The sequence below is a fragment of the Mesocricetus auratus genome, unplaced genomic scaffold (genome assembly GCF_017639785.1).
Source record: "Mesocricetus auratus isolate SY011 unplaced genomic scaffold, BCM_Maur_2.0 Super-Scaffold_100676, whole genome shotgun sequence".
Taxonomy (NCBI): domain Eukaryota; kingdom Metazoa; phylum Chordata; class Mammalia; order Rodentia; family Cricetidae; genus Mesocricetus; species Mesocricetus auratus.
Genome location: NW_024429266.1, coordinates 53,314,290 through 53,336,798, shown reverse-complemented (window position 1 = coordinate 53,336,798; position 22,509 = coordinate 53,314,290). Strand labels below are relative to the sequence as shown.

The 22,509-nt window shown below is 38.0% G+C and overlaps 1 protein-coding gene across 2 annotated transcripts in view; it reads right to left on the bottom strand.

Annotated features, from left to right (window-relative positions):
• Positions 1-22,509, bottom strand: part of Camsap2 (calmodulin regulated spectrin associated protein family member 2) — a 69,944-nt gene that overhangs the window by 18,005 nt on the left and 29,430 nt on the right. The window contains exons 3-9 of one of the 2 annotated variants that reach the window (XM_013115884.3): positions 15,435-15,596; positions 11,498-11,581; positions 10,816-10,848; positions 7,541-7,682; positions 7,154-7,293; positions 3,730-3,823; positions 1,940-2,033 (exon numbers count right to left, since the gene is read on the bottom strand). In XM_013115884.3, coding sequence (XP_012971338.1) covers positions 1,940-2,033; positions 3,730-3,823; positions 7,154-7,293; positions 7,541-7,682; positions 10,816-10,848; positions 11,498-11,581; positions 15,435-15,596 — 749 coding nt within the window. The remainder of the gene's footprint in view (positions 1-1,939; positions 2,034-3,729; positions 3,824-7,153; positions 7,294-7,540; positions 7,683-10,815; positions 10,849-11,497; positions 11,582-15,434; positions 15,597-22,509) is intronic. The other variant, XM_013115885.3, reaches the window with a different exon arrangement.

The window sequence follows — 22,509 nt, the reverse complement described above, 5'->3', positions numbered from 1 at the left end:
CTTAATGAGTAGCAAAAAGGTTCACAGCAGTAAGCTGGAGGCTAAGGAGAGGAAACCTCTTCTTTAGTTTTGAAGAAATGCATTACAGACACCAGGAAGCTCACAAAGGTAGGAAATACAGAGGAAAGGGGGCACTCTAAGTTCAGTCAAACTCTGACAGTTCATGAACACACACTTGACAAAAACTTTTTACATGAATAAGTGACAGCTTCAGAATACGTTTTTATTTTTATGTAATTAGGCCAAGAATTAATACAAAGAGTACTTTGAAGGTTTTGCCCATCCCTTTTAAAAATGTATTTTTAATAGATCTCCTTGACTTTCGAAAAACCCACAAAGCACAGTAACTTTAAACGAAAGAATAGACTGGTTATGGAGTCTGAAGTTAATATAAATTTCAAGCTGCAATAGATACAGGTGACAAGGTAAGGCTGGGTGTAGTGGTGCACACTTTTCACCTAAGCACACAGAAGGCAGAGGCAGTGCACTACTGTGAATTAGTGGTCTACAGAGAGTCCCAGGCCAGCCAGAGCTATACAGTAAGACCCTGCCAAAACAAAGCAAAACAAAACAAAAAACCAGAAAGGAGGAAGGAAGGGAGAAGGCAGGCAGGCAGGCAGGCAGGCAGGCAACTTATAGATTCTGCTTAAAAAATTTTCTTAACTGCTGGAAGTGGCGGGCGCCTTTAATCCCAGCACTCAAGAGGCAGAGGCAGAGGATCCCCGAGTTCAAGACCAGCCTGGTCTACAGAGCCAGGGTTACACAGGGAAATCCTGTCTTGAAAAACCAAATAAATAAAGGAATAAAAATTTTTAAACTAACAAATGACTTTATCAGATACGTGGGTTAGTAGTCAGGATATCCTGATATTAATTAGGACACTCTTTACTTTCAGTTCAGCTCCTATGTTAAAGACTACAGCATTCAAGAAAGACTCAACATTACATTTATTTAATTGCTACTTCTCAAGAACTAGATAACTAAAACAAAGCAGTGGTGCAATGAGGTGACTTGAATGGGAAAGAAAAAGGCTCCCTCTGACATCTGGAACTTGGGCCCCAGGTGCTGTCGGGAAGGTCATGGAATTTTTAGGAGGGCAGCCTTGCTGTAGGAAGTGTGTCTTGGAGAGCGTCAAGCCGTTCTCCACTTGTAGTTTACTTTCTGCTTTGTGTTTGCAGTTGAAGATGAGAGCTTTGTTTCTTGCTCTGGCTACCTGCTGCCATGCCTCCCCCATTCTAGACTCCCCTTTGAGAACCATAGCCAATATAAACTCTTTCTTAAATTGCTGTTGGTCATGGTGCTTTAACATAGCAACAAAAAAATAACTAGTATAAGTGGGGAAGACCCGTTTCAAAGGTTTTTTTTAATAACAGGAAAATAAAAAATCCAGGGCTAGCAAGATAGCTCAGCAGGTAAAGGTACTTATTGTCAAGGCTGATGACTGAGTTTGCTCCCCAGGAGTCACAGGAGTGAGCTGACCTTACAAATTGTCATCTGATCACATGGGCTTATTCATAAATAAATGTAGTTAAAAAGGAAAAATTTGTATATAATTTTAAAAGTTCCCTGAGGCCTAAGAATCACTTATCAGATTTCTTTACAGTTACACTATTAAATAATTCTCCATTGTAGGAATAATGCAGTGAAGGTTTAATTTTAGGTTTTTTATTCAGAACTTAGAATATTTTCTCACAATTTATGAAATACTCATTTCAATATAAATTTCAATAACTAAATTAAAATAGGCTTCAGTAAGAAAAAGCAATTGGAACTTAATTTATAAATCCAACTACAAAATTAAAAAACCCTTTTTGGTTGTAATCCTAGCCTTTAATGGCTGAGCCATCTCTCCAGCCCCAAAAACCCTTTTTAATGTCAAAATATGATCTGATTTCATTAGTAGTTAACACGGAAATGGTGAAGGCATTGTAGACTCTACCTTGAGGTGAAGTCAGAACTAGATGAACTATCCATGATGTTTCTTTTGGCAGCATTCAAGACAGGGACTGATGGCACATCTTTCACAGGTTCAGCTGGAATAAACGATAAAACTTCTAAACTCTATGTTCAATTTATGTCTAACACTATTTCAGACATTCTGAGCCATAGCAACCATTTAAAATTTACTTTCTATTTTCTTCATATTTATAGAGTAATCATGGTTCCCTCTCTCCTTTACACCCCCTACTCTGTGCTAGGAATCAAGTCTAGGACCCCAGAACTGCCCAGGTTCTCTTTAAATAACTCCTTCTAACAGAAATGTACCCTTAAATCATTTCCATCGGTCAAAAGAATTTCTTGATATAATCTGACTTCTAAAACTTCACTTAAGGCTAATGGGAGGAGGTACCATAAAGTAAATTCAGGTATTCGAAACAAGGATAAACCTGAGTAACTTAATCTTGTGAAAGTTTTTATAAAATTTTACACACATCAGATCAGTTTCAGTTTTGGCTTTTATGAAACAGCTAGTAATTAGTTAATTAAAGACAGAATTTCACTGGGAAAAAACACACTATTATCTAGCTTCCACACTAGTAATTCTAGGGGAAAACAACTTGGTTTTGACTGATGTTTAATGCAAAAGCCTTGTTATTGTTGAGTGCTGGGCTACACAGATGAAATCACAAAAAGTGTAAGTAAAAAGTCACACTATTTGCAAAATAATGTATAAATACTGGTTATGACAATTGTTAAAGGTAAGAGACCCTCATGAATGGCCTTAAGGATTTCAACTTCCTTCAAGGTACTGTTTATTATCTACTGTTCAGTGTTCAGAATCTGCTTTAAGTGGTTTTGAGACACCAGGACAGATCAAACACAAATGACTTCATATTGCACAGACTCTCCCAAGATCAGCACACATTATAAAGTAAGATTATACCCACCAGAACGATGTGCCTTTCTTTAGTAACTATACCCTGTTCTAATCTTTTTTTCTCTGGGAAAAAGGAAATTGAGCCAAGAAAAGCTGCTAAGTATCCGGGAAATGGAGCAGTCACATTTTGTACTGGGTGCAGGAGTCACTGTGGCAGGAAGAAGTGGCCCCATGGTTTTTGCTGGAATAAAGTTCTAAACTTAGAAGAAATGCTAAACTTAGAATCATTTTCCCTTGTAGGAATATGTGTTTGACTTGAAAATGAAAGCCAGTTTACTGTGCTAAACATGGCATTTGCACTAGAAAAAAAATCCAGGAGGAATTCTTTTTTGTTTTTTTGCTTTCTGACAGTGATGAAGTTTGAACCCAGGGCTGTATGAAAGCTAGGCAAGTATCCACCACTAAGCCGGGTCCCCAGCCTTTGCCAGAAAATCCATCTTCACAAACCCCTCTTATTTCTTACTAATTTTATCATAATTATACCACAATAACAAAGGCTACTAATTTAAAAAACATATCCACAAAGTGTTTCATGGTCAACAAAAATCAATTAGGTCAAGTCCTAATGTGAGTGGAGTTTGGGTAACACAATGTTAAAAATGAAGAATCTAATAGGAAATAAAAACTATGCATAGGAACAAAAGATATAAAGAAGTATACAGTACCGAGTTAACACTAAAAGTTCCATACCATACAGGGAATGTTTTCGGTTTCTTACAGATCATTTGGTGCTGTAACTATTAAAACATTTAGACTCTTATCAAGGATAATAGCTGGAATCTAAAACAATAACAAGCTTCTATCTAAAAGAAAACCAGATGAAATAGATAAAAATTACAAAGATTGATTACCTCCTTGTGGACGAACAACACGTGGCTGTACAAACGACGGCTTCACAACTTCAAACCACCAGAAGAGTTCTGCCATGAACACCAAATAATTACTCTATATAAGAGAGTTAAGAAAATTAAAAGAAGCCCTAGGTAAAACCAGCCACAGTGATAAACATGTATGCTTTATTCTACTCATTCACTGTTAAAAATATTCAAAATGCTTTATTAAACCTGGAGCAAAAAGTTTAGCACCTGTAAACACACATTCAGATCCCTGATACTTTGTTTTATAGGCTAGAGCAAATCTCCCAGGCATCACTATCTCACTATGTAGAACTCTGAGATAACAAATGTTCTTTTCTTCCAGTGTAAATACAAACAAATAGCATAAAGAGTATTTACCATTACAATTTTTTTGAAAATTAAATATGTAATTTAAATATTGCATCCACATTTGATAATGCTAAATTCAGTAGTAATCCACATGCTGAGTGATATCAAATCCTATAGATTCTGACTAAAATAATCTTGAAATGTATAAAAACATTGTCTTTATCATTTAATGCACCCTTCTAATTTTGAAAATATTAAGGATAACATCTTTTCTTATTTATACTTGAAAACACAAATGATTCTTTAAATAGCTTAAAGGAATTCTCAAAAGCATACTTCCATAGGATTACACATATATGCAACTACTTATATACATACATATATATGGTTTGGGTTTTTATTTTTTGTTTTATTGAGACAGAGTCTTGAACCTGAGCAGTGGAATTTATATGTGCCCCACTGTACTAGAATAAGGTTTATATGTTAAAATACATATGAAGGATGATTTCAATTTTAGGTATTAATATATTTCTAAAAATAGCACTATTAAAAACCTGTTTTCCTCATTGTGGCTATTATCTCTGAAAATATGGGGTGTTTTCTGATGTCCTGCCTTCTGCTTATCTGCTAATTTTGAACAACGCTCAAGGCACCAAACATACTTCTTTAGATACATACATAAACATAGTTCCTTAGATTTTATCACCTGGATTTTTGTCATATTTAAGCTGGTAATGCTCACATAGTCACCTCCCATCTCAGAGGGCCAGAAAGCAAGAGTGTCAAGGATGTCTCCAAGGTCTCTGTTTGAGCAACTGTTACTGCCATTTAATAAAATGAAGAGCAATCTCTCCAGCCCCCATGGGATAGTTAAAATCACCTCTATATTACTTACTAGTAGTTAATATAATGTGCAAATAGTTATTACACTGAATTGTTTAGGAAATAATGTGTCAGTGGTCCTAAGTTTGATCCCTAGCCCTGAAGGGGGAGGAAAAAAAAGGAGAAAAATTTAAAATATGCACACACGCAGGCACACGTACATACATATGTATGTACACACACACACACACCCCTACTTAACAATGTCTTATGGAGCTTTCTGTTTCAGCAAAAACAAAACTCTCAACTTCCTTCCTTTAAATGGGGTCAATTATATTACAAAACATTTAAATTTATGCCTCTACTAAAATAGAACATTTCTAACTTTTCAACATCATAAGCAATCCTTTATGTGCATTTCAACTGGGACTATCCCTTTTAAAAAATAGTCTATCAAATACACTGCAAGGAAGCTAGGCTTTGACTAGGACACAGCCTGACCTCTCAATGCCTTTTGGGCGGTGTTTAGGATCCAGTACAGGAACTGCCCGGGCAATGCCCAACAGTCCTCAAAAGCAGCCACCTCGCAGTTTATATTTCTACAAGAAGAAAAGGTGGTGCTTATTTCCCATATATTCCTAAACATCACTATTAAAGGTTAAAGTGAAAATGAGGTACAGGAAACATGGGCCAAGCTAATAATAGCACACTAAATTCAAACTTGTAATTGTGATAATTAAGCAAAGAATGTAGAGCATAAACAAAGACATTGTGTTGACAATTATTTTAAATAAACTTAAGGAAATGTTTTCATATTTGGATCATGCTCAAAATGATCTAAATATCAGGATTTTTGGTTTATTGAAAGTCTATATTCTGTTCTCCAAAATGGACAGGAAGGAACACTACCAAAATCTGTAACAATTTTAAAACAAATATACATCTTAGGTGTATGACAATTTTTCATCTCATATTATAGAAGTAGCACTTATATTTTATAGAAAATGCTAGAAAATTCATTAGTAAGATACAAATGAAATAATGGTGTAGTAAACCTTCAGAACTGATTAATCAAGGTTTCTCTTTTGATGTGTCAGAGTAGGGAGAGGGTACCATTTGAGTCACAGGGATTAGTGCCTCATTTGGAAATGCTTTTATCATTGGCTCTATCTTCTGCCCTTTGGAGATCCTGAAATGGACAAAGGAAAAACAGGAGATACTAGAGAATAAGAACTCTAAGTGTAAGGCACTAGCATAGTCAGGAGAGTTCTCTAGCACTTCCAAGTAGGATTAGCACTGGGCTCAACAGAAAATTGTTACCTCTGAGCCAAACTTCTAAGTTAAGCTAAACATATTAGATCACTTATTCCTAAAGCTTTGAACTTGAAGCAGCACATGGAGTAACAAAATTGTTACAATGGCCAAATTACTGAAGTGACCTACAGATTCAATGTAAACCTCATTAAAGTTGCAATGGCACTCTACAGAAGTAGAAAAACAATCCTGAAAGTCATGCGGAAGTCTCGGAACCCTAAGAGCCAAAGTAATTCTTAGCAAAAAGAGATTTGACATCTGATTTAAAGATCTACCAAAGAGGCTAAAGATGGCTCAGTGAAGACTGGATCCCCAGAATCTACATAAAAGTTAGGTGTGGCAGCCCTTATCTTAACCCCCCCCCACATACACATGCGCGCACATACACACAAAGTGTTTCATTTGGTTCTTTAAAAATTCTTCATGAAAAGAAAGCTCCATGTTTATTTGATAGGTGTCTCATTATATCTTCAGGCATGAATCCAACTCATGCTTTTTAAAAGGAGATCCTCACTTTTTGTTCCATCTAGCTATGATCAAAAACCGTTTAATGGTTCCTAAACTACTCTGGTCACACCAAGACAACAGATAAATTTTATACATAACTTTGTGTTTACACTGCCGTTACAATGTAAAAGACTTGTAGCTAGCAATGGATGCTTAAAGAGAAGGATAAAACAGCCCCCCCCAGTTCTTTACTGATAGTTAATGTGTAAGCTTTTATTTATATTCATTATTTTTAGAGATAGGCTCTCTGCTGTATCTCCACTGGCCTCAGACCCACTACAAAGCTCAAGCTGGCCTTGAACTCCTCATCTTCCTGCCCCCACCTTTCTATTGCTAGTACTTGAGGAGACTGAACCTGGGCCCTTGTGCATGATGGGGCCCTACTGCACCACTGAGATGCACCCCCAGCTTGTTGCCATGGCTTTTAAACCTTATCAAAAGGCAAAAGGAGAATGACTTAATTTACCTTTATGGATGAAGCAGCATAAAGCATATCTTCCAAGCTGAAATGGCAGCAATGGTTTAAGTATTCTTGGCAAAATTCCTGAATCAGCTGTAGATTATACAGGCTGTCAGCCAAGGACATGGTTTCTTTCAAACAAATATCTTCAAACAGAAAAGGGGATGACTTTGGGTTAACTATGAACACTTCATAACTATTGACAATACAAATACACAATTATGTAAAATCTGCTTAGCAAATGTATTTATAAATAATAGAATTAGATGAAAAGTTCTCAACTTCCTCAGAATTATACTTCAATGTTCTTTTTTTAAAAAATCCTTCATTAGCTATTAAATATTGTTGATTTAATATTTTTTTTGCCTTCTATTCACAGTTCAGAATACTTACCCTCTAATCGGACAACACTAGGGCAGTAAAAATGAATAAGGGCAGCTAATGCACAGCCGTCTGTACCATCCTTCAACAAATTTTCTACCAATGGAATGCAAGGCAGTTGCTTAAGCAATGTTTGTTCTTTCCTGTAACGAGCCTACAATATAAAGAGAGTTCTAAGTAAATACTAAACAATGTAAAGAAAACAAACAAAAAAAAACCCCCCAGAACTGTGGTTTCTAGTTCTTTATAATGTTAAGAAAATATAAATCAGGAGAAACAAGAAATACCAACTACTCACCTTGTTCTGGCAGTAACACTACTAAGGTTAAATTTACAACAATACTAATTTCAAATGACACTTAGTCTACAATAGTTACACAATCACAAAACAGATCTGAACACTGAATCAAGCAAATTCTGTTCTTTTACTGCTTAAAATTTTATTTACTTTAATATTACACTTAATCAAGACTGAAAGTTCCTACACAGACTTACAGCTTCTGAAGAGCAAAAGAACCATTTGAGCAGAAATAATTACAAGAGCTATCAAAATTGGGAAGGAGCAGCTGGATAGTACTTTCCACAAAGAAAATCTGGAGCCAAGAAACAGCACCAGAGTATTCTGCTCCATCTACCATCTGAATGTCAGGGAACATGGCACCAGACTTCAGAACCAGGAACAGAGCCAAGTATCAGGGTCCTGCTCCCCTCAGAAAAAGAAATCTTAGCTTTGAAAAACAGTTTGATGTGGTTGGATAAAAAAATGTCAAGACAGGTGCAGGGTGTGTGCCTTTAATCCCAGCAGTTCCAAGACAGCCAGGACTGTCTCACAGAGAAACCCTGTCTCAAAAACCAAAACCAACCAATAAAACCTAAACTATGTGGTAGCAAACACCTTTAATCCCAGCACTTGGGAGGCAGAAGCAGGCAGATCTTTATGAGTTCGAGGCCAGCCTGGTTTACAAATTGAGTTCCAGGACAGCTGGAGCTACACTGAGAAACCCTGTTTCTAAAAACCATAACAATAAAATAAAAATAAAAATGTTAAGATAGACCTCTAAAATGAGAAACACTAGTCATGCAGTGGTAGCACACACCTTTAATCCCAACATTCGGGAGGCAGAGGCAGGCAGATCTCTGTGAGTTTGAGACCAGCCTGGCCTACAAGGACTAGTTCCAGGGCAGCCTCCAGCCTCCAAAGTCACAGAGAAACTTGAAAAACCAGAAAAAAAAAGAGAGAGAGAGAGAGAGAGAGAGAAACACTGTAAAAAGTTAAGAGAAAAACCCTTAAGCCAAATTACCTGCACTTACATCCTGGTTCTGCCACTTTTTAGCTGTGACTTTGAACAAGTTACCTAAACTCTCATTTCTCATTTTCCTTATCTGTAAAATGGGGAGAGTAAAACCTACTTCATAGTCCTAGTGGGAGATTTAAAAAGACGATGGACACACAATGCTATGTTCACTCCTGGGCACAAGGAAGCAATCAGTACAGGCTAGCTGTTATTAGCTAGTAGTTCCCCTACAGGCAAGAAAAATAATGCATATGATTTACTGATGGTGCATGGATCCTTTTATTGGCAAGATGTATGATTACATAGGCTACTGATATTTAGTAGTCATTTTTTAAAATATTTATTTTATGCTTATGGGTGTTTTGCCGGAATGTAAATATGTACACCATATGTGTGCCTGGCAAATCTGTGGAAGCCAGAAGAGGGTCAGATCCCCTGGATCTTGAATTACAGAGGGTTGTGAGCTGCCATGTAGGTTCAGGGAACTGAACATAGTTCTTCTGCAAAAGTAGCAAGTGATCTTAACCATTGAGCTATCTCTCCAGCTACTGGTGCCATTTTTATAAAAGGACAATTTAAATTTTTTCTTCCAATTCTATCTAAACTGTCACCTTTGCAATTTATAAATTAAAATACAATTGTGAAAAAATGTTTATGTGACTAAAAGAAAATTTCAAATTCTGAACAACACTTGACACATGAAGATACAATTAGAGTCTTTTAAATGATATCCTTCAGAAACATATGCACCAATGAAGAAAAAGTATTTCGCTTCTCTCTCCCCGAATAACAATTGGCAAGAATAATGGAATATGTTTTCCTCTTTAAAAAAAAATTCTGGAGGAGTGCAAAGACAGACATTATATCCCTAACTCATATATTACCTATATTCAGGAAATAATTACTTACATGTACACACCTACTTTCCCTTTCCTTTTCTCTTTTGAGGAGATTAGAGTATATCAATGCAGTCTAAACTGGTCCCGAAACCTCAAGCTTCTGGCCTGAGCTTCTGAACGCTGGTCTTACAGTTGTGAGACATTGTGCACAGCCTAATCTAGATTCTTTGATCATTGACTTTTATATCATTCCTAAAGACCTTGTTGCTAGGAGATAATTTAGAAGAGAGAGGGAGGAGGAGAAGAAAGAAAATCGATCAGTGGTAAGCTCACTTTCTAGGCAGTGAGCACGGCTCCACACTCTCCTTCTTTTCTCCAATTAGAGGGAGAGCTGAACTGAACCAACTTAGCATCACCATCAAAACTGGTTTCTTTTATTGTATCTCCTCTATCAATAAGCATTTATGGATAAGGAGTGTGTGTGTGCATATGCGTGTATGTGCACTCATGCTAACAATGAGTGTCTATGGTGACAGGCCAAAGCATTTTCCTTAAGACTATATATATCCTATAAAAATCCAATGAGCACACAAACTTAAAGTGAGGTTTGTACAATTCCCAGATAAGTTATCTACAATCCATGAGCTGGTTTAACTGTCCATACTTAATCCTGAAATATCAGTCATCAGGTGAAATCAGAGTGCCATAGTTTAGGTACAATGCTGGTGAGGACACAGGCAAGTTTTTGATTTTTCAAATAGTGAAGTGTTATCATCAATTAGGGTAATAACAATTCTGCCAAAAATAATTCGAACATGCAGACAACTTATACACGTGATTAATTCAAATTCACTTTTATGAAAACTCTTAATACTAGCAAGACTTCATACCCGAGGGTTGTTTTACCCATTGGCATTGGTAATAATGGTCTATGAACTTTGTGATATGCAAAGGTGTTTATCCTTTAAACTGTCTTGAAACTGGATGGACCCACTATCTCCATTTTATATGATGAAAGCATATTAAAACGCAATCTCTCTACTCAATGACAAACAGAATAGTATGAAATAATGATGCCTGAAAGCTACAAGCAATACCACCAATACCATTACAATTCTGAAGGGAAAATCAGAAAGCAGTGAGGGAAACTTACTGGAACCAGTTTCCAAAACCATTTGGAAGGAGACTTCAGAGGAAGCAGCAGAGGGAGAAAAGATAAAGCAGGAGGTGAAGGAAAAGTCTACAGAATCATCCAACTTAGCAAGTTACAGTGTGGCTTCTGATGTGGGGCTTTGCATTCACAATTCTCACGTGTTCTATGATAATCAACGCATAGTTAAAGCTACATAAATTCCTAACAGCCAAGACCAGTGCGGCCTCCTCTCCTTTTCTCCCCATACAGAATCACATCTTAAGATACTAAGGATATTTTAGCAACAAATTTTATTTCAGAGATTCAGAATCACATATTGTACTTAAAAATAATTCCATTATTATTAAAGTAAAAAGATTGTAAGGTTAGATTCTGAGACATTAGTAGATAACTGTAAGAAAGGAATAGTCTTCCTGAAGGGAAAGGATCATTCCAGTGGGCAGAAGCATAAAGCAATCAGATGTAGCTGAAGTGGCTGGAATCTAAGAGTATTACTCTGCTATCTAAAGGTGTCCCACAGAGTATCATTTTTCATCCTTTAAAATTCGAATTCAGTAAGTTTCTAATCTCAATACAAATCAATTACTAGTGACTAGTTACTTTGCATTTCCTAGAATAGTTCTCGCATCTCTAGAATACATGACTATACCATCGTAGCCACACTTCACACTGCAGTGTGTACCTTTTGACCTCCTGGCGCTTCAGCTGTGTGATGCTCTTTAGATTTTTGTTCTTGTTCCAGTATGTCTTTCAAGTGTTCATTTACCTTAAAAAACAAATTAAAAAACAGTGTGTATTTGCATTAAACTACGGCAAACAATGACATGGTTAAATCCCCAATATCAAGTAAAAGTAACACACAAATAAAATGTCATTTTTACAACTAGGAAACAGTATCTTACATGGAACTTTATTTGAAACTCTAACATCAGTTCTGTAAATCAACACAGTACGTATTGAGTACCTACTGTATGCCAGAAACTGGAAAGTTCTAGTTATAGTTACAAATATAGAGCTTCCTATATTTGTAACAAGTATTGTACTACTAGGCATTCAACACACAAAGCCCATCCAAGATACTGATTATCAATTCTGACAAAACAAAATGCAAGGCTGGAGTACATGCACAGCTCAACAATAAGAGCATGAGGCAGCATGTGTGAGACCCCGTGTTCAATCCACATTATGCATGCATATGTATGTATGTAGAAACCCTGCTAAAGATAAGCACAGGCAAGTGGGAGAAGGAAAGAACTCAGGAAGAAAATGAACACAACGGGCTCACAATGGACTCTATTCGTGTTTATATGGTAAACAACTTGACACAGCCTGTAATCAATCACCTGCAAGTCTCAATGAGTGACAATGGGTTGGCCTGTGGACATGTCTTACATTATTTTATGTGGGAAGATATAGCCTACTTGTTGGTGTACCACTGGCAGGAGTAAGGAGGTAGGATGGTGGGTACTGGCAGGGATGGTAGGTAAGGGGTGTGTGTGTGCCCCCTAGACATGTCCACAGGCCATCGGTCACTTCATATTGGTTAGAGGGACAATCCATCAAGAGGATGTTACATTCTAAACATGTATGTTCCAAAAACATAGGTAAACCCAGTTACACAAAACAAGTATTACTAGATGGATATAAAGTCACAAATTAACCCCAACACAATAGTGGGGTGACTTCAGCACCTACTTTCACCAATGGATAGGCCATCTTGGCAAAAAGAATCAACAGAAAAACTTCTGAATGATATCATAGATTAAATGGACTTATGAGGACTTAAGAGGCATAGTCAGTAAAAAGTTAAAGAAAAAAAGAGGTATATTCAGAATGTATACTGCAAAGTATATTTTTTTTCTAGCAGTACATGGAATTTTCTTTTAAAATGAATCATAGATCAGGATACAGAACAAGCCAACAAATATATGAAAACTGAAATAATTTCTTGTAGTCTACCTTATCACAATGGACTGAGGCTACAAATCTCACAGACCCTAGAGCTCAGAAAGATTAAGCCAAACATAACTGATTGAGGAAAGAGACCTTGAAGAAATCAAGAAGGGGAAAAAAAATATGCCTCAAATCAAATGGAAATGCAATCAAAACATACCAAAATCTTAAGAAAACAATGAAAGCAACCCCAGAGGATGGGGAAGATCATGTCTATGGCTCCAAGTGCCTACATTAGGAAGTCGGAGAGATTGCAAATAAATGATTTAATAATGTACCTTAATTCTCTGGTAGAGGAAAAATAAGCCAAATTCTAACCAGTAGGATCGAGCAGAAATTAATGAAATGAAAACAACAAACAAAAAAGAACAAAGAATCAATGAAACACAGAGTTGGTTCTTTGGAAAGAGATGATCTCAGTCAAACTAACCAACAGAAAGAGAAAACACAAATTAATAAAATTAAAGATGAAATGGGAGCCATTGTAACAGATGCTAATGGAATTCAGAAAATCTACAAAAATGTTTTATTAAACTGGAAATCTAAAATAAATGTATGAATTTCTAGGTGCATATGACCTACCAAAAACAAATTATAAAGTCCAGGCCAAGATGGATTCACTGGTGATATTTGCCAGACCCTCAAAGAAGAACCCCAATGCTTCTCAAAACTATTATATGGATAAACTCTTTTTACAAAGCTAACATTACTGAAACTCAAAACAGATAAAAGACACAATAATAAAAATTGAAGACCAAACTCCTTGATGAATATAGTTGCAAAAATTCCCAACAAAGTATCTGCAAACCAGGCTCAAGAACACAACAAGGGGGTCATAACCATGATCAAGTTGGTTTTAGTCCAGAGTTATATGGATGTTTCAATACAGGTAAGTTAATAAGTGTTATAAATTACATAAATGGACTCAAGGACAGAATTACATGGTTATCTCTATAAGCACAGGAAAAATTTCTAAGGAAATCCAACCTCCACTCACATGTAGTCATACAGAGGTTGGAGAGCAATGCCTATGAACTGAGCAAGAGTTCTCAAAAGAAAAAAATATTTAAAAGGCAATAAACATTTTTAATTCACTATCGTTAGCCATGTACATGCCATGGCCTCCATGTGGTGATCAGAAGACACCTTGCTGGACTTAATTCTCTCCTTCTACATGAACATTTACTAAAAAAACAGAAGTTTCCCTTAAGCCACCCCAGTCATGGGCTTCTGACTAAGTTTACAGTATAAGGCATGAATTTTCTCAGGTGAGCAGGCCTCAAACCCAATCTCAGAGTGGTTTTGTTAGCTCCATGACTGTCATGCCACTGTTGTAATACTGGGCATACTTGCCTGGCCAATCATGTTATAGCACACAGTCTAGCAGTGGTAAGACCATCCCGTGTCAAACTGCCTTCTAAATACTGTGTTCATTCCCACAGAGCTGCATTACTTTCAGCCTTGGCCAGAGATGCTTCTTTTTGCAGTGGGTTGTTGAAGCAGAGACTCATAACTGGTCAAAGAGTTAAGTGACTGTAAAGTGCTCATCCCTAAATGGGACATCCCTGTAGTCCCCTTCTCCCAAAGGCTCAGGGAACACCATGGAAAATGGGGTAGAAACGAGAGCTGGAGGATGGGAGGAGAGCTGTGCCACGATGCGGTCATGGTCCTCATGATCTCACAGCATCCCCACCTCTGCTTTCCAAGCGCTGAAGTTAGAGGCGGCTGCCGGCTTTCTGTAGCTTCAGAAGAGCTGAACTCTGGACTTGATGCTCATGCAGCCAGCGCTTTACTCACTGAGCCACCTCTCCAGCCCCATTTAGCGTCTGACAAGTTTCATGCAAGCATTTAAGGAAGAACAACTCAAGACGTAACTTCCACATCTGTTCACTGCCTATCCCACAAATCTGGCATAATTTCTCTGCAATGACAACTGTAAGTGAAACTCAGCACATCTGGATATGGTACACAAGCCTGTGATCCCAGAGACAAAGAGGCCTGCTACAAGCTTCAGTCAGTCAGGCCTATACAGAGAAACCTTGTCTTAGCACTGAATGTCTGAATGTAGTTCAAGAAGAATTCACTACTGAAATGACAAGGAGAATAAATTAAGAATTTAACCATGTTCAAAGCACAAAAAAATCTCCAAGACAATGAATCCATGATTCATTTTTGTACAATTTGGTTAAACAAACCTAAGATGCTCACAATCAAAAATGTGTATAAATTATATCACCCAAAAGTATCACACTGCTCTCTGTGTGGTTCCTTATTCTGAGTGCTCTCAGTTTTTAATAATCTGGTACGAGCTGGATTAACCTTAAGTAATCATTACTAAGTATAAGTACAATTATAGACACCGTCAAATATATAAAAATTGGTTTCAACCTTTCAACACTTTTGTTTTAAGACTAGGTCTCACCACAGCCCAGTCTGGTGGTAAACTCAGATCCTCCAGCTTCAGCCTCCAGCCTCACAGGTACCCAGACCACAGATCTGAGCCTCGGTGCTCAGTTTTACACTTTTTAAGACAAAATGTCTTAAGCAAATTGCACAACTTTAACTTACACTTTGATTTAAAACAAAAGGTCATACAGGAGCAATGAGTAATTGAGGATTTTAGTTTTTCTGCTAGCAGACCCATTTCCAATTGACCATAAGCCTACCTTATTTATCCAGTACATGACAGCATCCTCAACATCATAGGGCAGGTCTGCAGCTTGGAAAAACGCTGAGTACTGTTGAGCACACGCAATTACTTTCTCTATGCTGACCATCTCTACAGTGTAAGCCATCATTAGAGTATCAACCATGGCCAAATGTGCACTCTGAAAATAGAAAAGCACAGACAGGTTCAAAATCACACTCAGAAAAATTCTTTATTGTAAAACATTAGCATTTTCTTAAAAACAGTAGTGAAGCCAGAGCAGGCATGTGTCAAGAAAGCACAGAGCATGCTAAGATGAGCTGATTCCACACTAAGTTTACTGTTCCAACACCACTGAGGACTTACATGGAGAAGCTTTTACCTACTCAAGCCTCCCCTCTTCTCAACGTTAGAATCACCCATGTACCATTTGCAATGCAGTTTACAAATTCCAGAACCTCATTTTTCAAACCCACAGTACAATTTTATAGTTCCAACTTTAAAAACACCCTTTGTCCTCTTCATTAATACTGGTACACCTTCAATTTAGATTACAAAGCATCACTTCATAATAAACAACAAAATCTTTAACTGATTTTCTTGCCTCCAAATTCTTCATCCAATTCTTATGGCACAGGACTTACAGTATTTCCTCAGAGTTTTCTTTTGTTTCTGGTAATATAGGAATCTGTTATATGGTAGTTAAATATCACAAAAGTACACTACTGGGCCGCTCTTCTGCTTCTGCTTCCCAGCGGTGACTTCAGTAGGTATGTATTCTTACTGTCTTTGGCATTACAAATAGTGCTCTAGCATTGTCCTTTAGGGGATAATTACTTCCTGTGGGGCGACTGGTTCCAAAAGTAACTACAGTTTAAGCTTTGATAACCAGGAAAATTACGCCAATTTTACATTCCTCCAAGAATGTTATCAGCAAGCCAATTTCTACAATTTTATTTACTTTTTTCATTTATATGAGAGGTTAAAAATCTCACACTTGTTTCATTCTGCAATTATCTGACCATTGCTAGGTACGCTTTTATGTGGTTAGCAACTATTTCCATTTCTTCTTCAGAAACTGCCCATTAATATCTTTTGCCTGTTTCCTTCTTTGGAACAGTTCTCACTGACTTGTAAAGAGCTCATCATATACTGGGTACATTGTTAGTCCTCTGTTTTCTAGACAGCAAATAACTTTTTCCTAGCTTTTCTTGGTAAAATCTGCTAGTGTTGGTGCTTTCCTGTATGGCTCTTGAGTTCAGAAATACTGTCTTCTTTATTTTCTCCATTATATTAAATCCATTTGAATTTTGAAGATGTTACAAACTAGGAACTAGATGATTTTTCAAATCAGAGATTACATCTTATCATTTCTACAAAAAACTTTTTTTAACATAATAAAATCTGCACTCCTGTCATTTCCTTGGAGACTAACTAAAGCCTTCCATTTCAGAGGGAAGCTCCTTAAGACACAGATGTTAAAAGGGGGGTAAAGCAACAGGATGTTCTAAGGAGAGATGAAGCTTGGGGCAGTAAACAACTAAAAAGCTTCAGGAAGTCCCTGAAACTAGCCAGATTTATTAGGTTGCTCTATTCCCCAGAGTATACTAAGCTGTAAGGATTGTTGCAGACACTTTTAGACCAGTTGAGCTGCTTGGAAGGGCACCCTCCAACCTGCTGAGCTGCCTGGAAGGACACCCTCCAACCTGCTGAGCTGCCTGTAGGCTGTGCAGTGTGTTCCAGGTTTCCCCTTTGTGAAGTCACCCATGTTGGGGTACACTTTGGTAATGCAGCCATCACATAGTCATTTCTGCTCCTATAAGTAACCCCAATAAAACACATGAGTTTACTAGTCGGGCTTTGGTATCCTTACTTTGGTCTGTTGTTGGTTCCCTATTTGGAGTGAGTAGACATTCGCATATCCTCAGAACAATGCCACACAAAAACGCCTTACTGAGATAAACTTTCTTATTATCTGACTTGAACCCTCCCTCTAGCCTTACTACTCTCCCTTCTTCACCCTATACATCTTTAAAAACAGCCTGCCACTCTTTAAGTCTGCCATTCCTTTTCAAGCTCCTGTGCCTTGAGTTCCTGAGTTCTTTTCATACTGACTGATACTGGTTTGAATGGGACTCTCATGGTAAAGTTTTCCCTTTGCCCTTCCCGATCAGATGCCTCCTAAACAGCAGATTCGTACAGACTATAGGTATGCCTGTATTATGTTCTGACATTGTCCATCGAGCAGGAAATGGGCACAGGTGTGTTTAACAGCTTCAATGACAATGCTAAAGAGCAATCAGGAGATCCACAGCCAAGCACTGCACCTGATGGGGAAACCCAGACACAGCGGACCCGAGCTAGTGGGCGCTCAGGGACTCTGGACTGATATCTGGGGAGCCTGCAGGGACAGAAGTAGGCCCTCTGTATGTGGCTTGGTCTGTTTGTGGGGCCCCTGGCAGTAGGGTCAGGATTTATCCCTGGTGCATGAATTTGGCATTCCCTATGGTGGGATATCTCACTCAGCCTTGATGCAGTGGGGAGGGGCTTGGTCCTGCCTCAAATTGATATGCCATGCTTAGTTGACTCCCCACAGGAGGCCTTACTTTTACTGAGGAGTTAATGGGGAGCGGAGGGGAGAGAGGGGGAACTGTGGCTGGTATATAAAATGAATTAAAAAATTTTAAAAAGAACAATCAAGGATAAAAACTACTGACTTTTCTTACTTCTAAAAAGAACAATCAGGGATGGAAACTACTGACTTCTCTTACTTCTAAAAAGAACAATCAGGGATAGAAACTACTGACTTACTTCTAAAAAGAACAATCAGAGATTAAAAACTACTGACTTCTTACTTCTATACAACCACCTACGTACAAAACTCGGCTTCTTGAGGCCAAGAATGTTACCTTCTTTCACACTATATCCATGGGAGGAGGGAGACAGAAAGGAATGAGCTAGCTATTGGCTACTATAAACCTAAGAGCAGGCTTTGTGCTAGAGGTTGAGAAAGTGAGCTGACTCTATTAGAACATTTCATGATATTAAGAGGAAATCAATGCTTTGTGTAAAACAGAAAGTTTCATGCTGGTAGTAACAAAACCTATGATGACTCTAATTTTTATGTCAGAGAATGTGCCAACTATTTTATTTACATTTTAGCAGCTCACAGTGGCACATGTCTATAATCCCAGCTATTTGAAGCTAAAACAGGAGGACTGCTTGAGTCCAGGAATTTAAGACCATTCTGTGCAACAATGAGACTGTCTCTTTAAGAAAGGCACTTGCTACAGAGCCTGACAGTCTCTACTTAATCAGCAAGATCCAGGTTCAGTGAGACCCTGTATCAAGAATGTTGACCTCTGGACCACATACAACATGTACACACATATGCATGTACACATGCATGAAATAAACACACTTCTGCCCAAATATTAATCAATTCTGAAAAACTGAAGATGCTCTAGTCCTGCAGTGTCAAATATTCAGTCAAGATTAGATTCTGTATGGAGAAATAAACACATCCATCTTCTTAATGCAAATTCACCTTCCCTTTAGTAAATGGTAAATATTTACATGTAAGAATAGCTTTAAAATAAATTGTGATTTGTTACTGGTAAATATTTGACTTACATACCTATTTGGTAAACCCAGGCTCATTAAAAAAAATTCTCGCCGGGCGTTGGTGGCGCACGCCTTTAATCCCAGCACTCGGGAGGCAGAGGCAGGCGGATCTCTGTGAGTTCAAGGCCAGGCTGGACCGACAGCCTCCGAAACAATACAGAGAAACCCTGTCTCATAAAAACCAAAAAAAAAAAAAAAAAAAATCTCAGGTGAAAAGGATCACCAGCGAAAAAAGTTTAAGAAACCCTGCTCCAGAAAACATAGGAGCTGCCATTTTTCTTGTCCCCAGACAAGGTATCATGGGTGAAATTTCTTAGTTGAGCACTAAAACCACAACCCATAGGGACAACAATGTGGGAAATTCAGGAGCCACTAGACAATTCATATATCCTAAGATCTCACTTTGGCTATTTGTCCTACAGATATAACAGGAAAGGGTTATAGACATTAAAATGACTGGGCCTGGAGAGCTGGCTCAGCCATTAAGATCTCTTGTTGCTATTGCAGAAGACCAGAATTCAAGTCCAGCACCCATGTCAGGTGGCTCACAACTATCTATAACTCCAGCACCAAAGAATCCAATACCCTCCACTGGTGCGTGCGCGCGCACACACACACACACACACACACACACACACACACACACACAAAATCATTTTAGTATTTTACATCAAAAGAGAAATATAAAGGTTTTATATGAGTAATTTAGAATTTGGCTACATTACAGTATGTGAAATGTATGTAATAAAACTAGTAAAAAACATGCAACAATGTTCTCTTTATATTAACATGTCATATGCATGAAACAGGAAATAAAAAGCAATGAATAAAAGTTAAACTTAGAAAATGCTTTGTTATATACAGCATGCAAAGACACATTAAACCTATAGGTTATTTCAAGAGTTGCGATAGTAAACAGTAAGAATCATTACTATAATAGCTTTAAAGCAGCTCAATCCCCAGCAGAAGAAACTAAGAAGACTCTATCACTATGTTCATGCAGCCACTCCTATGTGGCACTCACTTCTAAGAACTCCTGTGTTTCAGTCTTTTTCAGGCTTTCACTTTAGCAGACAGAGGTAAGGTAAGAATCATATATAACACAGAGTATATACATAACAGACCTAGAAAAGATAAACATTAAAAAAAAAACTCAAGGCCAAAGGTGGAGCTTTTATGGTCTTAAGTAAATGAATGTAATTTCCTATCTAAACACATTAACATCAGACTGATAACAGTTAGTGCAGTTTGATGCCAGGTGCTATTCAGCTTCTTACTATTAACTGCTCCCAATACTCTCACTATGTAAAGTTTTCAGTACCTAGTGTTTTCAGAATCTGTAGAAAGCTCCTTTGAGGTAAGCACTATTCTGCCTAATTAACAGAAGAAAAACTATGTAACTGATTCATGGTTACACAGCACCCAGGAAAAGTAGGCAGAAAACAATCATATGCCATTCTTGCAGACTTAATGCCAACCTACACACTGACCCCCTGTACTACAGTAGAAGCAACAATGCCTATTGAGGCCACTAGGTGGCAGAGCGAAACATGGTATTTAGGAGCAAGAGCAAAAATTACTGGTCATGAAAAACAAAAACAAAAACAAACAAAAAAACCGAGAGCCACACACACATTTTAATAAAAAGGAACGAATGTTGGGTTCCAAGGACTTTGGGACTCTGGTGAATTCTGAAATATCATCCAAAGACCAACAGGTGGCTCTGTATTACCAGGAGTGCATTTTTGTTATCCCCAATAGGAGAGTCTAGGCAAAAACAAGGTACGGTGCACATTATGTGTGAGAAATAAAGGCTAAAGAAATGAGCTCTGGGGCTGGGAGACAGCTCAGTAGGTAAGAGCTCTTGCTGTGCAAGAAGAGGGGCCTCAATTTGAATCCACAGCACCCACAATAGAAGCTAGACATGAGTACACACCCAGAACCCCACCACTGGGAGGCTGGAGGGAATGAGGGAGAGTGTGTCCTGCTCTGGTTTTCAGACCTGCACTCATGGCACACACCCACACACCCACTTGCACCATACACATACACAACACACAGATATGAAAAGCAGAAATGAGAGCTTCTAAGTGTTGCAAGAAGTGGATTAGCCTCACAATGGGAGAAATTCAATGGCTGTATAGCATTTATAATTCTTGCAACAGAGTCAGATGCATAACTAAGAGAAAACTAAGTGAGACACGAACACTGGCCTCAGCTCCACACAGAAGTCTTTCATAGGGACAGAGGAGGAAGTAAGACTTAGATTATAAACAGAAGTACTTGAGTCGTTCTATTGAAATGACACATACAACATGGACATAATCAGAATGTATGCTAAAGAGTTAATTTCAAATTATTAATTAATACTTCAAATTATCATACAGTTTTGCTACCTGGAATATAATTAACCTCAACTGGTAAGTGAAATGTTTAATGTGGCCCTTCTGGACAGACAAGTAAAGAAACAGCGTATCAGTAGCCAACTTAATGTGGTATATTGTTTAAAAGGAAATAGTTTAAAGCATCATTTCTAAATATCATCAACTTTCTGGTCTTAAGTCTTAGATTAACTACACGATCTCAAGCAAATCCCTTATGCTGTTGTGCACCAATGACTTACACTGCAAAATCAGGCAGTGGCAGCAACATGACAGTTTATACACCAAAAGTGACATGCTGAGCAAAGTGCCACACACCTGTAAATCTCCATACACAGATGGCAAGAGCAATGCAGGTGCAAAGCTAGACTGAGCTACAGGGAACCCTGTCTCAAAAAGCCAAGGGGTTGGAGGTCAGTGGTAGGGTACTTGCTTAGTGAGAGTGAGGCCCTGGATTCAATCTCCAGGACTGAAAAACAAGTAACACAACGCACATCAAGAACATTGTGGTGGTCTGAATGAAAATGGCCTCCATAGGCCAACAGGGTGTGGGACTATTAGGAGGTGTGGCCTTTGAGTTTTCAGATGCTCAAGCCAAGCTCGGTGTCACTCTCTATTCCTGTTGCCTGCCAATCCAGATGTAGACCTCTCAGCTGACACTACAGAGCCGTGGTAATAACACAACAGCAGCCATCTACTGGCAGAGTACCACTGAAAGCCCAGAAGCAAGCTCACACACGTACAGCCACCTGATTCTTGATAAGAATGCCGGAAGGCAAAGAAGACAGTTTTTTAAACAAGTGTTGCTGGCAAACTTAGATGCCCACATGTAGAAGACTGAAACTAGATCAATTGAAAATACAAAAATCCCAGTGTTGACCTGAAACACTGAAATACTTCAAGATCCAGACATAAGCAATGGATTTCAGAATATTACTCCAAAAGCTCAGGAAATAAAAGCAGGAAGTCATAGACAGGGATGCATCTAATTAAAAAGCTTCTGTACAGCAACAGAAACAATTACCGGAGTGAAGAGAGCACATGGAATGGGAGGTCTTTGTAAGATACTCACGTGACAATCTGCAGCCA